Genomic DNA, 18,362 nt, shown 5'->3' with positions numbered 1-18,362 from the left:
CCAAGTGTTTCCCTATCTGGACGACTGGCTCCTGACTGCAACCACCAGGCATCTACTAATGGACAACCTCAAAGCCACCATCTCCCTGGGTGTTACCCTGGGGATTACATTCAATTGGTCAAAGTCTGTCTTGCTGCCCTCTCAACGCATAAGGTTCATAGGAGCAGAGATAGACTCAAGATTGATGCGCGTCTTTCTTCCTGCCGAAAGGATCCAAACTTTACAGGGCCAAGTTCAAGCTCTAATCTCGAGATCCAAAGCCCCAGCCAGGATGGTTCTACAAGTTCTGGGCTCAATATCTGCCACGGTTCTTTTAGTCCCTCTGGCAAGATTGCACATGAGGATTCTTCAGTGGCTATTGTCAACGCAATGGTCCTTTCAGGATCTTCCCCTCAATCATCACATCATGATTACGGATATATGCAAAAGGGACCTCCGCTGGTGGCTTCAGACATCCAATTTGGATCAAGGAAACCCTTTTGTTCTTCCCTCTCCAGTGGTTACCCTGACGACAGATGCCTCCCAGATAGGGTGGGGGGGGGCATTGTCTGGGCAGGCTAGTTCAGGGCTCCTGGCTTCCAGACGAAGCTCTTCTACACATCAATGTGTTGGAGATGAGGGCTGTACTTCTATCCCTACAAGCCTTACACAAGTTTCTTCCTCAGGGCATCATCGCCATCCACACAGACAACATGTCGGTGGTTTGGTATCTGAACAAACAAGGAGGGACCAGATCATACCCCCTTTGCAGAGAGGCCATGAGAGTGTGGGAATGGGCTGTAGCTACCAACCGCTTCTTGGTAGCGACCCACATCCCGGAAAGTCAAATATATTGGCAGACAAATTGAGCAGGACAATTCTCTCTCCTCACGAGTGGTCTCTAAACCACACAGTAGCAGCTCAGGTTTTCAGGAGATGGGGACCTGCTGCGACCTATTTGCAACTCCATTAAACACCAAGTGCCAAAGGTTCTTCTCCTTGATCCCACATCAGGGAGTACCAGCCATGGATGCTCTAGCACAACCTTGGCCAACAGGGCTACTTTATGCCTTTCCTCCAATTCCGCTTCTTCCCAGAGTTATTCAAAAGCCTCTCAACTGGGGTCTTCAATGATTCTGATTGCCCAGACTGGCCTCGTCAGGTATGGTTTCCTACCTGAAGAAGCATGCAGTGGACGATCCGTGGACTTTAGACCTGATTCGGACTTGCTAATCCATCAGTCGGGACTTCGACATCAGTCCCTTCAATCTTTGAAATTGACAGCTTGGCTCCTCCACTTCCGACTTTAGTTAGAAGGCACATTCTAGACCCGGAAGTTGTTCACATTTTATCTTCGGCCCACAAACCCACCACTAACAAATTGTACCTTAGTAAGTGGAAGAGGTTTGCTATCTGGGCTCAACTTAAGGGCTTAGACCCTATCACTGCTCCTGTCCCAGAGGTCTTGAAATTTTTAACATCCTTGTTTAATCAGGGATCTTCTGTCTCAACTATTAAAGTCCAACTAGCGGCTATCTCTAAATTCCACGAATCCATGGATCCTCCTTTGATGAGCAGCAGACTATGCAAAACTTTCATTAAAGGTGCGAGCCTATTAAGACCACCAATTTTTCATCCTGCACCTCCGTGGGATCTTGATTTGGTGCTTCGCGCATTAACATCTCCCCCTTTCGAACCGGCTGCTACATGCGAGTTGAAATATCTGTCTTGGAAAACTGCCTTCTTAGTTGCAATTACTTGACAAGAAGAGTTTCAGAGCTTCAAGCCCTGTCTATTAAGCCACCGTACTTGATTTTCCACAAGGATAGAGTATCACTTAGGCCTAATCCATCCTTTGTCCCAAAGGTCTGTTCTAGTTTCTGCCTCCAACAATCTCTAGAGCTACCGGTTTTCTTCCCAAAATTCTCCAATGAAGCAGAATACACTCTTCATAAATTGGATGTTCACAGGCAATTACGCTTCTATTTAGACAGGACTCAGCAACTTCGTAAGTCAGACCAGTTGTTTGTGTCCTTCTCAGATAATAAACTGGGCCAAACCATCACAAAAGCTACTATCTCAAAATGGATCAGAGATTGCATAACTCAGACTTATTCTTCTTGAATAAGCAACTTACAACATCTATCAAGGCTCATTCTACCAGAGCTATGGCTACTTCTATAGCTTTTCATTCCAAGCTCGCTATATCGGAAATCTGTGCTGCGGCTACTTGGTCCAATCCGCACACTTTCATTTCACACTACAAATTGGATGTGGCATCTAGAGGACGAGCTTCATTTGGTTCCACGGTACTCAGGAGTGTTTTCCAGTGAGCCACCCAGGATTCAGGTGCTAGGGACGCTGTCCCATCATTCAGAATGTAGGCGAGATAGGATCACATAACATCTTTTAGTTATGTACTCACCATAACTTCAGATGTTTGGGATCCATCTCGCCTACATTCCTAATACCACCCTCCTTCCCCCTGCCTTGGAGATCAGAAGAGATTGAACGGTTTTGAGTTCTACTGTTTTATCTTGTTTCATCTGACGATGTTATATAAGCAGGGTGTGCATGTGTGCATGTATGCGGACAAACTAGATCTGGGGGACTGGTAGTGGTGCATCCTGGGATATGGTAAGCTCAGCCAGTAAGAGACTTCGCTCTTTGGCATAAGCGTGCCGAGTCGGAGCCGAGGGATCGGCTCCGAACCCATCATTCAGAATGTAGGCGAGATGGATCCCAAACATCTGAAGTTATGGTGAGTACATAACTAAAAGTTTTCACTCCTTGTGAATCACCAGATCCCCATCTATTGCACTGGAACACCACAAGATGCAATGACAATGAATGGCCTTCTCAGTCTGGTGAGTTCTGTATGCCTGCTTTCCAGTGGCTGTCGTCCTAAAGGTGTTTCTAAAGGCAAGATGAGGAAGAGACGGTCATGCTTATAGTAACAAACTAACAAAGGCAGATGTTCATCGTGTTTCACTGTTGCAGTCATTACACTTGGGTTATCCTGCTGGCAGGCTACCCGCAGTCGGCCAGAATTCCAAATTCTAGGTCTGGCATCGGTTGCTGTCGCCTCTTCCCTGACGTCAGTGCGCCAGGGGTATAACAGATGCAGCCAACGCCATTTTCTTCAGTCTTTCTTGCCGAGCGGTGCCCGAAGAAAAAGCAGTTCGCAAGTGCCAGTCGGCCGATTCCTGAGATTTTTGAAATCGAATTTCAGAACCGAAGTCTTCAATAAAGCTAAGCACCCCAGTGGGGAAACTTTTTCTTGCTCCAGACCGAAGTCAGTAAAAGTTAACAATTGTATTTCTTGTGGGAAGCAAATACCTCATAAGGATTTTCACTCTTACTGTATTCCTTGCCTAGGCCCTGACCACGACGTTACTAGTTGTCGGTTTTGTGCTAGATTCAACAAACGCACTATTAAACATCGGTTTGATTTTACTTTACATTACTTTGGCCGAAGGTTTAACTACATAATGCCGTCGGAACAACCGACCGGAATTCACAAGGAAAAGGGCAGGCATCCGAGGTCCAAAACCGACGACTAAGCCTCTTCCAGGCCAGTCGCCAGTTCTCAGTGAGGCGCTTTCACAGCACCTGACACCCGCTACCTCAGAGCCACAGGCTGTATCAGACTCCCACGTGGAGATGCCTAGGCCACTGGAAACTCAAGGTACTGGGCCTGCAGAAACTATTCCCTCAGATGGGTCTGGAGCCGCTGAGCAGGCATCAGCTTCTGAGGGTGTTTTCAGACCTTCACAGCTTACTATTAAGTCCATTACAGCAGCCAAGGCAAAGTCAAAAACACCATTAAAGACAAGGAAACCAGTACAGCATTCTCCTGGACAGTCATCCATGCCAAAGAAACAGATGCTTAAAATGGCCGAGGACCTAATTACTTTGATCAGGGGTTCCCATCCCCCTCCTGATAAAAGGCCTAGGCAAGACACTGACTATGACTCCTCTGACCAGGTTTCTATTTCCTCTGATTCCTCCTTGGATCAGGGATATTCTCTCCCTCCCTATGAGGACACTGATGCAGAAGAATCTATACCTTCAGCCTCTCTGCCTGAGGATTATTCTTTTGGGGAAACCTTGCACACCACGAGGGAGCATTTCCATTGGGAGAGCCAGGATTATTCAGAATCCAAGAAAAGGCTCAGAGACTTTCTTTTATTGCCTCGGCACAGGCCCCTGGCTATCCCCCTGTGCTTGATATAGTTGATGATGTTTTCTCCGAATCCAGTAGGTCTCCTGATTCTTTACCCCCTGCACCAGTCAAGCCAGACAGGTACTACAAGGTCCCAGACTCTCATAAATTTCTTTATAAAAACCCTGCTGCTGACCCAGAAACAATTTCTCAGGGTCCCAAAGGGGTTAAGGCTTCCACTTCAAAAAACCCTGTTCCCTCTGATAGGGATTCTAGAGCTCTGGATAGATGGGGGGAAAAAAGTTTACACTTCTGCTACTTTAGCTGTAAGGGCTTTAAACTGCCAGTTTCACATGCTTAAATATCAACAGTACCTCATGTCTTTGTTAAAACAGAAAATGCTTACAAACTCAATGTCCTGACAATAAGGAAATGCAGGATTTATTGCATGCAGCTGAACAAGTGGGAAAGCATACTCTGCAATGTGGTTTTGATTCATTAGAGGATTCTTGTAGAGCCGCAGTTACAGGCTCCGTCATTCGAAGGCATGCTTGGTTGAAAGAACTAAGTTTACCTGAACATGTTAAAGTAAAATTATTGGATGCTCCACTACAGCATGATACTTTGTTTGGTGTTAAGGCAGAAGAGGTGTTAAAGAAAATGAAGGATAAAGCAAAATCAATGCAGACAATAAAGGATTTCTTACAGGTTCAACCACCTAGGTTTAGCAGAAACTGGCCTTCAAAAAAATTAGTCCTTTCCGGTGTCAGGCCACAGAGGCAGATCCAGACGCAGATCTCAGTCCAAAGGCTCATACAGACCTAAACAATGTGGTGCTTCAGCCCCCAAAGGAGAAGACAAATCACAACCTTATAGGAAACCGTCCCAATGACTTTCCTCTACAAATGCCAAGCACTTAACTTTTGGCAGCACCCTTAGGGAGAAAGCTAGCACTTTTCTCACAAAATTGGCACATGATCACCCAGGACAAATGGGGTTCTGAATATTGTTTCTCAGGGTTTACAGGTTCCACTTTCACTCCCTTCCAAAATCAAAAGGTATGCCGAACCTGCCACAAAACCAATGGGCAGAGGCACAAAAACAAATTTCTGCTCTCATGGACATGAGAGCTATTCAAAGAGGTACCACAGCAAGAACAGGGACAAGGATTTTACTCGAGACTTTTCCTGGTACCCAGAAAGGACAAAGCCTGGAGACCAATACTGGACCTGTCAATACTAAATACTTTCCTGGATATTCCAAAATTCAAAATGTTAACACTGCAGCAACTTCTACCCATGCTGGGCAAGGAGGTTTGGCTAGTTACTTTGGACCTTAAGGAGGCATACCTGCATGTCCCAATCAGACAATCTTGCAGAAGATACCTCAGATTCATAGCTGGTTCAATGAACTACCAATTCTCTGCACTGCCCTTTGGCTTATCTACTGCGCCCAGGGTCTTCACAAAATGCCTGGCACCAGTAATTGCATTTTGCAGGCAAAAAGGAATTCAAATATATCCCTACTTGGACGACTGCCTTATTCAAGCAGAGAGCAAGGACATTCTACTAAAGCATCTGGTGTTTGTAAAAAGATTACTAATTTGTCTAGGGTACACAGTAAACGAAAAGAAATCAAAACTAGTGCCCTCTCAAGAGATAATATTCCTGTGTGCAAGCTTAAATACAATTGCCCAGATGGCTTATCTCACGCCAGACAGCCTTTCACCTTACCCCACAGCCAGGCAGACAATAAAAACAGATGCATCGGATTATGCCTGGGGGGCACACATGGCAGGAAAATGTATTCAGGGCACGTGGCCCAAGGAGCAAATGCATCTTCACATCAATCAAAAAGAGATGCTAGCTATACAGAATGCCCTGACAGCCTTCATGGATCTACTACATCCAGGGCAACTATTAGGAAAGACGGACAATACCACAGTTATGTGATACATAAGCAAGCAAGGGGGCACACATTCCTACCCCCTCTGCAGGCAAGCCATGACTTTGTGGAACACAGCACTGACCTATCAAGTACTCTGCAGGCACAATTCCTGCCAGGAATGAAAAATACACTGGCAGACGAACTAAGCAGAAATCTCATGGATCCTCACGAATGGAAACTAAATCCACAGGTCTTCAGCATGATAACAAGGAAATGGGGACGCCCAGACATAGATCTTTTTGCCTCCCCTCACAACTGCCAACTACAGAGATTCTGCACAAGAACTTATCACTCACAAGCATGGAAAGTGGATGCTCTATCATTCAGCTGGAAAACCCTGACAGTTTATGCCTTTCCTCCACTGCCTCCTCTTCCCAAGGTGCTCCTAAAAGTCAGACAAGAGAAGCCAAAAATGAATCCTGATTGCCCCAGACTGGTCACGCCAGCACTGGTACCCAATCCTAAAGAGCTTGTCTCAAGGCCCAGCCTGGCCTTTACCTCAAATTCCTCATCTTCTGACTCAACAAAACAATCGGATTCTGCACAGTCAACTCAGAACCTTAAATCTGGCTGCATGGCAGATAATATAGCCACTCAGACCACACCTCTCTTTAAAGCGGTTATGGATGTCATTTTAGAAGCCAGGAGGCCCAGCACTAGGAAGTCTTATGCAGAAAAATGGAAGAGATTCTGTGCTTGGAGACTCGAACCACTTGTTCCAAATATACCTCAGATTTTACAGTACCTAACTGAGATGCTGGACAAAGGCCCATCCTTCTCATCAATTAAAATCTATACCTCTGCCATTTCAGCTCATTACAATACTGAACCTCCTATTTTCTCTCATCCACTACTAAGACAGTACCTCAGAGGAGCAAAAAACATAAGACCTACAAGGAGAGCACCAATACCTACTTGGGACCTCAATTTTTTTTTAGAAAAACTCACACTGCCTCCTTTTGAGCCAGCCAATACAGCTGATATAAAATTCTTATCATAGAAAACTGCTCTGCTCCTAGCAATAACTTCAGCAAGAAGAATCTGAGTTACAGGCATTATTGGCAGTGGAACCTTTCATTGTTTTTCATCAGGACAGGGTCTCTCTAAGGACAAACCCAACATTTATGCCAAAGGTGGTATCCAGTGTGGCTCTTAATCAAACCATTCATTTGCCAACATTCTATCTAAATCCCCAGAATAAAGGGGAGAGACTTCTGCATGCCTTGGATATACACAGACCGCTACGATTCTACTTGGACAAAACAAAAGCTTTCAGAAAAACTGAGCACCTGTTTGTAGCTTATGCTGCAGGATCACAAGGAAAGCCTATCTCAAAGCAGACTATTTCAAAATGGATAGGACACTGCATTCGCTTCTGCTATTCACAACATGTCAAGTCAGTGCCTAAGGGCATTAGGCCACATTCTACCAGAGCAGCAGCCACTTCAGCAGCCTTCCTCAGAGGAGTACCAACCAAAGACATTTTAGAGGCTGCAACCTGGAATTCAGTGCACACTTTCACCAAGCACTACCACTTACCTCTCTACTCTAAATCCAGAGCAGGCTTTGCCACTAAAGTTCTGCAGGGCCTGGTAGCCTCTCCTAATCCTATTTAGGCCCAGCCACCCAACCTCAGCTTTGGGATTCAACCCAAGTGTAATGACTGCAACAGTGAAACACGATGATCATAGTACAGTTGTGTACCTACCATAAATGTAGATGTTCGAGTGTATTCACTGTTGCAGTCCAGGTTACCCACCCACCATCCCCCTTTTCTTTGCTGGGACGTTTCTGTACTTCTGTATTCTATACAACCTATGTGGTGTATTTGCTTGTAGGTGAAGGAAATGATTATTTTAGTACATGCATGCTTTTTTGGCATATTTTTTTCAACCTACCTATTTGGGGGCACCTGACATCTGGGGCAAGAAAAACTGAAGAAAATGGCGTCGGCTGCATCTTTTATACCCCTGGCGCAGAGGCGACAGCAACCGACGCCGGACCTAGACTTTGGAATTCTGGCCAACTGCGGGTAGCCTGCCAGCAGGATAACCCAAGTGTAATGACTGCAACAGTGAATACACTCTAACATCTACATTTATGGTAGGTACACGACTGTACTTTCTCATTTACCGGGTTGAGTCACTTGTCAGAAAAGGAGTCTTGAACTTTACTTGTGAACAGCAAGCTTCAAGTTTGGGGGGGGAATTACTACATTCCAACATCAGCTGCTTCAAACTTGATGCTAAGAGGGCATTGGGCTAGTAATTCATGGCCTGTTATTTTCAACAGTTGTGCTATAGCTGTACTGAACGAGGCAGCTAAGGTTGCTACTACAAGTGAGACTTTTTTGTGCTAATTGCTGAAAGTGTTATAGTTTTATTTAGTATTGCTGGGCATGTTTTCATTCATTGTCTGATGATCCTAAAAAACAAATTGCTAATTAAGACCCTTGCACGAGACACGTTTCCCCTGAAGATTTTCACCTTTAGCATGTTTTACTTGAGTGCGGTTAGAAATCTCAAAGCCTTTACAAGTTACTACCACTGGCAGATGTCACATCTGTCACCACAGTGGGGGGGAATCGTCACAAAAATGTAGAGATTTCTTACCATGCCCTATGAATGGAAAGTAAATTTTGGTAATTTCTGGGGAAACAGAATAGACACTGGGAATTAGAGAAAATCAAAAAAGAAATCCTCAGAGGCTGCTGTCACTGCCATTAAGAGAGATATGGCTGAAGCTCTTGTGGTGGCTGACAGTGACTCAGCATGGACATCTCTCCACTGAGGTTGGAGAGGTTAGTTTGCCTCTCGCCATCTTAGGAGGATTCCACTGTGGCTTCACTTGCTCCTAGACAGTACAGGTTATGGCTCAAGTTATTTTAAAAGAGGCCTTTGGTAGATAGACTGATCCTGCTAAGGCCCCTGCTGTTAGAGGTAGTAGCAGTACTGAAATTGAAACCATGGAGTTTGAGTTTTTATATTTCATTTTGATGTCTGTCTACTGTAGAAAGAGTAGGAGAAAACAGCTGATCTGCATGTGTTGGGAATTTGTAGAGTGATGATTGTGTTGGAAGGTGGGCAGGTTCCAGGGGTGGGGTGTATAAGAGAAAAAGGTGGAGTTTAGTTACTGTGCCTGTCTGTCAGGGTGAGGAAGAATGGATTGGAGGAGATGGATAGAGTTATTGTCAGGATAGTTCAAGAATGAGATGGGAAGATTATATGTCAGTCTGTTTGAAGAGGTCTGCAGACTGGGCTGGGAAACTGGAAAGAGGAGCAAAAGAGAAAGGCTAGATGGGATGTGTTTGAACTAAAGTAAATTCTTGTCTTGGGACCTTTGTAGAAAAAATACTCATCACAGATCTGCAGGTGAATAAGGGTACGTGGGAATTGTTTTAGAGAGTCCTTGTCCCCCCCCCCCCGGGACTGTTGTGTTTTATTGACTTGCTTTACAGACGGCCATGACCTGTCATCCCATTCAGTCCAGCTGGATGGAGTTGCCAAGATTTTTCAACATGAAGGGCATACCTGCCCAACTCCTCCCATACAGGAGACTTTGTACACCCTAAACTAATACATTTAACTCGGAGGTTAAAAAACATCAAGAATAAGTTACAATAAGATCTGCTGGAATGATAAATATGTAACCCACTGCATTCACATTTTTTGTAACAGACTTTCTTTGCATGTCAAAACAATACACTAGCTATAAGTTCATACTTGAGTGCATGAAATGTCACAGTACATTGCAATTCTACAGGGGTATTTGGCTAAGCTTCACAGTGTTCACCTAAACCACAAGCCTAACTGTGACTAACCTGTGGTACTTGCCTATGAACGCTTGTCAGACAAGACCTGCTCTGGTAAATGAGCTAGAGACTTGAGAAGAAGATGGTTTTTCTAAATGAGAGTAGTGCCTCAACTTAAACTGTTTTGTGCGAGACTGGGAGTGAGCAAATGTGATGCTAAAACATTCTTATAAGTGATGTGCACGTGATGCTGTGGGGTTTAGTTGGCATCACAGAATATTAAGTGACGATTGAGACAGGTGTAATATACTGTGTACATTGCCCTCATTGATGAGTCTGGGTGTTCTTTTAGCTATCCTTGTTGCATTAGCAGGTTTGATGTTCTGACCGTAGTTCTGGTAGGGTTTTGGAGTCTTTTCAGGGCATTTGAAGAAATCTGTGCAGTACAAATTTCAAGGCTTTTTGACAGATTCTGCTGAGCTAAACTTTAAAGCCAAATAGCAGTGAATGTGCCTTTATTTGCTGTGATCAGAACAGCTGATACTACTGAAAGATATGGGAGGTGGTTCAGAAATTAATAGAAAGGGCACCAGAAAACTGAGCTAGTTATATTTGTATTGTCAGAGAATTGTGGACACTATAAAACAAGCAAATGTGAGCTTTCAACCAAAATAAACACCTTTATTAAAATATTGTTTAAGATATTTACAAACCTACGTAAACAGAAAAAATAAATTACCCTTTTTTTCCATTTATATGCATTATACATCACATATTTTTTCTTTCTTTGTAACTATTATCGCTTATTGTCAGGTGCTTCTTTAGATTTGTATTTGCCTTGATTTTTCAGATGTGTATCCTCTGATGGTACACCAGTCCTTTCTTTTGTTGTGTAAACAATCTTAAATCTGGTTGCACAAGTATTGCAGAGTTGACAGTACAGTCTTTCTGTGGAACTGCGACAGTTCTTGGCTTTGCAAGTTTCAGTAGCCCTATATTGCATTTTTTTTCTTCTTTTTTTAAATGTGCGTCATAACGTAGTTGAACATGAGGCTGTAATAAAAGAAATATTAAAGTAAGAAACTACGTTCTGTTCCAGCTATGGTGATCGTCTAAATGTATCCATTTTAATGGGGTATCATGAAGCTTTAATATTACTGTTCACCTGAAGTTCCAGCTGTTCATGGACTCTCTAATTACCAGCTGTTCATGGACTCTCTAATTACCAGATTAGTTTCTTAGACTAGGAGGTGTACAGATCATTAAAAAGACTAAAATAAAAACCGTGTTTACTTTTTTTTTAAATACATAATTTGTGTTCAACAGTTTTGAATTGCTAAAGCGTGAGCGTAAACTTACGAAAACAGCTGCACACAGTATTTTTCAATTTTGTACTGGGTGCTGTTCGTTTTCAGATTTTGCATTGGAACAGTCACATGAAAGATGTTACTTTAATCATGTTTTTTGTTTGGTTCTGCAGGGTACAAGAGTTTTGGTCGATGCTCGGGATAAACTTGGTATCAAATGGGAGTTTACAGAAAATGAGAAACATGGAATGTTTGTGATGGCATTTGATGTCCGAGTTGGAATGCCCGTAGAACCAGTCACATTTCAGCTCTATGTCCCTGCTCTCCAAGCCCTGTGGAGAGATTCTGGAATTCAAGAGGCATACAGACGTAGAAGTGAATTTCAGCTGGTGAGTAAAGATGTTAGCAGACATACAATCACAGGAATGAATTTCAGCTGTTTATATAGATGGATGTGTGTATATTCAGCCTGTGGAGCAAATTTCAGTATTAGGCACAGATGTCTTTGGAGGGCATGTCAGATCCTAGGTCAGAGACTCTGTAAAAGTTTCATAATTTTTTTCTTTGTGGCTAGCAAATATTTTTGTACACTCTAATCTATATGTTCATACATAGTTGATTGAGTTATTTTGGTATTTTGTTACTGCCATGAAAAGGTCTTGTTTTATTTAATTTTTCTGTAATTAGATAAAAACTCACCAGGCACAACAGTCTTTTTCAGGAGCAGCCTGGGAGTACTGTCTGGTAAAATGTCTTGCTCAGTCACAAATTAAGTAAACAGAATCTTAAGGAATCAAACCCTGTACAATAGGAAGCTTGCTAGCAGCTTAGCCTTAATTTTCTCCACTAAACTGACAAACTTTTAGGCTGATAGCAGTTTGTACTGTGTTCTGTACAGTTAACTTGTGTATCCTTAAAATACAGTATGTAGAGTACTGGAAGTACTAAGTGGCTATTAGGCTGCAATAACTTTTGAATTAGTAACACTATTTAAATGTGTTTGCAGTTGTATGGTTATATGTTGTTAGTTGCATGCACCATTAAGGAATGCTTCAGTACAGACTCATGTTTGGAGCATCCACCTTGTAATTAGAAGACGTGCAAAATATTACATTATACTTGTAACTTAGAGCCAGCGTTGCTGGAAATCATGACCGGGTATGTCTTGCTGTAGATGACGCTCATACTGTGGCTGTTACCACAGCTTTGTTATAGTTTAGGTGGAGTTAGAATATGGCAAAATTTTAATGTTGATTTTGTTTTGATTTGCATCTGTTAAATTGTGTCATTGGTGTTGTAATATCACGGTGTATTTTCAGTAGCAATTTGGAAGCCCTCTCGAAGTGATTTCTTGGAGTCATCCAGTTATGCAAGTTTAGATTTAAGTAATTAGTCACAGTATAGTGTGTTGTATTTATAGCTTGAAATATGCTGTCTAAGTAAACCCCTAGTGAAAGTCCATAATCCATCTGAAGTGTCCGGTGTTCGTGAATGATGGTGCTCGACGTGTCGCAACCAGTACTGTTGCAAGGATGTACAAACTGGTAACTGGGATAGCCAAGAGAGTTGTAGGGAGAGGCTCCTTTGGTTGTCTCCAAGAAAAAAAATAGCACTGCAAGAACTGTCCCAAGAGGAAGATAAGTCCAGCTAAGTCTGCCTTGTCAAGTACTGCAGATCTATAAGAACTTGAAAAATAATTTTATTTAAATGGGTCAAAAAGTGATCATCACACTGAGGACTACAAAGTTACACTTACATGTCTTTTGAATGTAAGCAAATTATTTTATTTGATGCAAATGTCCTTGGCATCCTATTCATAAAAAGTACTTTTTAAAATGATTGATCCAAGTGATACATGCTGCCTTGTAGAATGCATAGCACATATTAAAATTTTTGTATGTAGTGCATACTTGCAGAAAGTTGTATATCATATGGTACAGTTTTTGAAAACAGTTTGCCCATGCATTTCATGGAGATCTCATAACTCACCCACTCTGTCTGTATTGTTTTATGGTGCTCTCTGACAAAAGTGCAGATAGATGGTACATAAAGGACTATATGATAAGTGTGTTAGTAATGATAACCCTCGCTGCTAAACTGCTAAAGCAGTTTTAATAACTTCCTGCACTGATGTCTTTTGTGCATTGTTGGCTACAAGACTAGAGAACTTGCTGATAAGAAAGTATTTCTTAATTGTATTGGTTTTGATACATACTAAAAAAATTAAGATCTGTTTTCCCTAGCACTTTGGATTCTGGGCTTATCCTAGTGTGTGATTTGAAATTCCTTTATTTCCATGGTGACAGACTGTAGATAGTTGTGTGGTTTATCACTTGAATAAATGGTTCAGCTGTATCCATGAAAAGTACAAACTAAATATACTGCTGTGGTTTAAACAGTCCTAGTACGATAAATGGTTTAAAAGATTTAAAAGTATACTGTTGTAGCACCCACTTCCCCTAGTGCTGTTTGAGTTTTGCAAGGGGAAAATAGATATAGGTGACAGTGTGTGCCTATGATCCAAAAAAATGTTGGATAAAGAAAAATCTGTTTTACAGACTAAGGTTTACCGTCTTTGTTTGGATGGATAGTTGTAAGTCAGTATCTCTGCAGCTTGACTGGCCCAATGAAGCACAGGCTAGAGAACAAAAAAATTACATCTGATATTGTTAATCCTTGTTCATTCCTTATGTATGTGTATCTGTTCCGACCTCGGAACCGAGCCGGCCATCTTCCAAGCTTGCACCAGCTACAAACTCTCGAGCTAAACTCTTACCCAGAATTCCCCTCTCCCTGTTACGTCAGATTTTGTTTGCCGTGTCGCCATTCGGTCGTGTCCAGCTACTTCTCTTGAGCTAAGTATAGATATTTGTTGTCAGACTAGTCTAATATAACTTTTTCTGTCAGAAAAGTTTCTAATTTGTTGTCTCTCTTACTTTATCGCATTTCGCAACTCTATTTCCTTGAGTTTTCTTCGCTTTACTCTGCACTTTTTACCGCAAGGTATTTTCTCCCTTACCATCGTTGGTAAACCCTTCCTTTCTTCATTACCTTCAGGTATTCTTTCGTACCATTGCTGGTAACATTTCTTCTTTCTGCTTTTCTATCATGGCAGATAAGAAAGGTAGTCCAGGATTTAAAAGGTGTTCAGACTGCAGACACAAACTACCTACATCAGATGCGCGCACTGTGTGTATTGCTTGGGTGTGTCTCACTTATCTGTTGACCCGCCCTGTGGTATTTGTAAAAACTTTTCCAACAGAACTTTGATTGAGAGGAAAAATAAATTGTTATTGAAGGGACTTCTTAAATCTCCCTTTTCAGTGGCTATTTCTGGGCTGGAGGCTTCAACCCCTCCTAGAGCCTGTAAGAAAAAATCGGGTGATCCTACAAAGGCCAAGTCTCTGCCCTCATCCCCGGCTGGGGACTCCCACCAACCAAGACCTAAGAAAGCTAAGATTTCTGCTTCGGAGCTCACTCTGTTGGCCCCAGCGCTTTCGGTGCCTAGACCTTCTGCACCAAGGCCTTTGGCGTCATCAGGAATTTTGGCTCAGTCTACTGTAGCCTTTACTGTATCGGTACCGAGGGGCTCCTCGGTTCAGACTACTACTACTACATCGGCACAGACTGTTCAGTCGGCGCAGACCTTAACCACATCAGCTCCGACATCTTACCCAGAACCGACGCCTCAGGTATTGACACCAATTTTGTCGGATCCAGCTGCGGTACCGGCAACCACTTCGGCGCCAATATTTTTGTCAGTGCAGACTGTGACCTTGGCACCGATGATTTCCTCTGTGCAGACGCCCGTAGTCCAGTCTCAGTACTGTTGTTCTCAGTGCAGACTGGTGAGGTGGGCACCGAGCTTGTCTTTTCTGTGGACAGACCTGTTTCTCCCTCCGCTGTGTCCGTGAGGTCCACTAGAAGCCTTTCTGAACACGACGTGTTGCATCTTGTGGATCAAGTGCTTCTGGCCAGAGGTATCCCGCCCCCCAGGACCTATCCTTCCTTGGGAGGTGATCATCCATTGCCAAAGACCCCTTCTTATTCTCCTCCTTCATTGCCTTTGAAGCCCCTTGATATAGCACAGTCTTCACCCCTCTATGGTTCCCTTTATGGACCTCACTAAGGAACCGCAGTTGCCTTTGTGGTAGGAGAGTTCTAATATGACCCAGGATGATGGTTGTGACACGTAATTTGATGTTTCACAGCCATCCGTGGACTCCGGGTCGGCAGGCTGAGACACTTGGGGGAGGGCTGACCTCTGTCCTGGACACTCACCCCTCTTCAGGTGGACCAGCCTTCCAATTGATGGAGAAGGCTCTGGCTTATATTGGCGATACTGTGCTGTCTATCTCCCCGCCCTCCTCTGGACAGCTATGTTCACAAGTCGCACCTAGCGGACACCGGGCGCAAGGCCCTCAGGACGTATTCCCACAGGAAACCCCCTTTCTGTTGTATTCCCCAGCTTGCCCCTCTGAGGAAGTTCACCGTAAAAGTTCGTGCAAGAGGAAGCACATGGACTCCACAGAGGAGTCCCTCACTGAAGACACAGACTTTGATGATGGGAAGGATCCCCTCGGTCACCCTCTGAAGAATCTTTTGATATCCTCGAAATCCTTAGAGAGGTGACTGGCAGCCCTCTAATCCGACCTCTAAGGAGTCTATGTTCCTGCAGGCTTTTTGCACCCGGCCCCCTACCTCCTGGGTTACTCCACCTGCCAATGAACTGGCCCGGCTCATCGTGCGTCGAAGGCTTCTGACACCGTCAAGGCTATTCCCCGGAGGCCAGATAAGATTTTGTCCCCTCCTGCTACGGATTCCCATTGGTCCAAAGGTCTTCCTCTGGATGCTCTGGTGGTGGCAGTCTCAACCAAAAAGGATCTGGTGGAAGAAGCAAGCCAGACTGTCCATCCGCTCAACAGAGTCCCAGGCCCTGGACAGGATAGGGAAGCACACCTTTGCATCAGCGACCTTTGCCATCAGGTCCATGAATTATATGGCACATTTTACCAGGCTTCAAAGGGATCTGATTTCTGGTGCAGTATCTGAAGTCCATGACAAAGTGGCTTCTCAGCTGGCCACCATTGAGTCAATATCTAACTCCTCCATGCGACTGATATCTCGCGCATCAGAAGGAGCAGCTAGAGCGGCGGATTCAGCTGAGGTCTTGAGACAACAAGCCTGGATGCGCTTTTGCAATTTCGCAGAACCCTTTAAGGCTTCCTTTCTTAACGCTCCCATTGAAGCCTCTTCATTGTTTGGACCCAAAGTTAAAAGCACACTGGCCAGATGTAAACAGGACGGTAAGACCTTTTCTGCCATAGGTGTCTGTTATTCCCCTCAGCGTGCTTTCTCCCGAAACCAAAAGAGTGGGAAGATATGGTTCAAGAAGTCTCAGGGTCCTTTCCATGACACACAGGCTGAGTTCTCCCCCAGAGGCAGAGGGGGAAACTCACAGGGAAGACTCCCCTTTTGGAGCAGAGGGAGTCTGCGTAACCAGGGTTCCAGGGACTCTTTTCCTGGCCAATCCTACCAGCGCTCCTAAAGAGCGGCCCAACTCCTTTCCTCTGGAGGTGGTTTGGGGTAGTTTCTCCTTGTACCCTTCTGCCTGGCTAACCATCACCACTGATTCTTGGGTACAAAGGATTATAGCCAGAGGTTGTGATATCCCCTTCAATCTTTGTCCCGTCCCTTTAAAAAATCTACCTGACGTTCCACCCAGTCAAAGGGAAGAAGCAGCACTAGAGATAGCAAAGCTGCTAAGAAAGAGTCATCCAAATAGTCCCTCCAGACCAGATGGGATCCGGATTCTACTCAAGACTGTTTTTGATGCCAAAGAAAACCGGGGACTGGCGACCAATTTTGGATCTCAGTGTATTGAACAAGTTTGTAAGAGTACAAAAATTCCAGATGGTCACAATACAATCTATCCTCCTATCGAGCATATCCAATCATCTTTCTCCAAAAGATCTTCAAGATGCGTACTACCACATAAAAGTGGACAGGCCATCAAGATTTCTGTGATTCCTTGTGGGAGCCAGTCACTATCAGTTCAGAGTACTGCCTTTCGGAGTCTCTACAGCCCCCAGAGTGTTCACGAAGTGCATGGCAGTCGTCACAGCTCACTTGCGACTACAAGGATTCCAGATGTTTCCATATGTAGACGACTGGCTCATCTCTGCCCCCACCAGACATCTATTGAAAGAAGCCTTGGCCTACTCTCTCCTCACCGCACAAAGGCTAGGTATAACCATAAACTGGCAAAAATCCAATCTCACCCCATCTCAGTCCACAGAATTCATAAGGGTCATCTTGGATACAAAGAATTGCAGAGCATCCATTCCAGAGCACAGAATTCTAAGGATAAAGCAACAACTGATCCCAATCCTTTCAAGGGAGAAATCCACAGCTCACTCTGTCCTACAGCTGTTGGGTTCCATGGCAGCCTCCATCACCATTGTCCCCTTGGCCAGGTTTCACATGAGGCTTCTACAATGGCTACGGCTCACCCAGTGGTATCCTTTCCAATATCCTGTTTCAGCAAAGATTCGAGTAACTCACAGGTGCAAACAGGATTTAAATTGGTGGATGACCCAAAACTCATCACAATGGTCTCGCCCCTTCTTCCCCCAGCAGCCCAAGGCTACAGTGACCATGGACGCCTCCCTGATGGGGTGGGAGGGACTATGTCAGGGACAGACAGTCCAAGGCACGTTGTCCGAATTGGAGGCCCAACTGCATGTAAATGTTCTAGAGCTGAGGGTGGTGCTTCTGGCATTGCAAGCATTCCATCCCCTGCTGCCGTCTGAGATGATTGCGATACAGTCAGACAACATGGCAGTGGTCTGGTACTTCAACAAACAGGGTGGAACCAAATCTTGTCGAGAGGCCATGAGGATATGGCAGTGGGCGATGGCTACCAACTGTTTTCTTCTAGCAACGCACATTCCCAGGAGTTCCAACGTGTTAGACTCAGCAGGTGCACTGTACAACCTCACGAGTGGTCCCTGAATCCCTTGATAGCGGCGGAGATCTTCCCCTGCTGGGGCTGTCCTTCCTGTGACCTCTTTGCATCCCCGACCAACTACAAATGCAGTAACTACTTCGCCCTGATTCCCCCTCCGAGACCGTCACCCAGGGATGCTCTAGTCTACGATTGGCCCTCGGGTCTTCTTTATGCATTTCCACCTCTCCCCCTCATTCCCCAGTT

The 18,362-nt window shown here is 44.3% G+C and overlaps 1 protein-coding gene across 1 annotated transcript in view; it reads left to right on the top strand.

Annotated features, from left to right (window-relative positions):
* GNA12 (G protein subunit alpha 12) overlaps positions 1-18,362 on the top strand; it is a 1,157,089-nt gene that overhangs the window by 272,267 nt on the left and 866,460 nt on the right. The window contains exon 2 of the mRNA XM_044089777.1: positions 11,323-11,538. Within this exon, the coding sequence (XP_043945712.1) occupies positions 11,323-11,538 (216 nt within the window). The remainder of the gene's footprint in view (positions 1-11,322; positions 11,539-18,362) is intronic.

This window comes from Protopterus annectens, chromosome 12.part0 (genome assembly GCF_019279795.1).
Source record: "Protopterus annectens isolate FY-2018-M chromosome 12.part0, PAN1.0, whole genome shotgun sequence".
Classification (NCBI taxonomy): Eukaryota; Metazoa; Chordata; order Ceratodontiformes; family Protopteridae; genus Protopterus; species Protopterus annectens.
The sequence above is the reverse complement of the archived record's forward strand: the minus strand, read 5'-3'. Positions and strand labels throughout refer to the sequence as shown.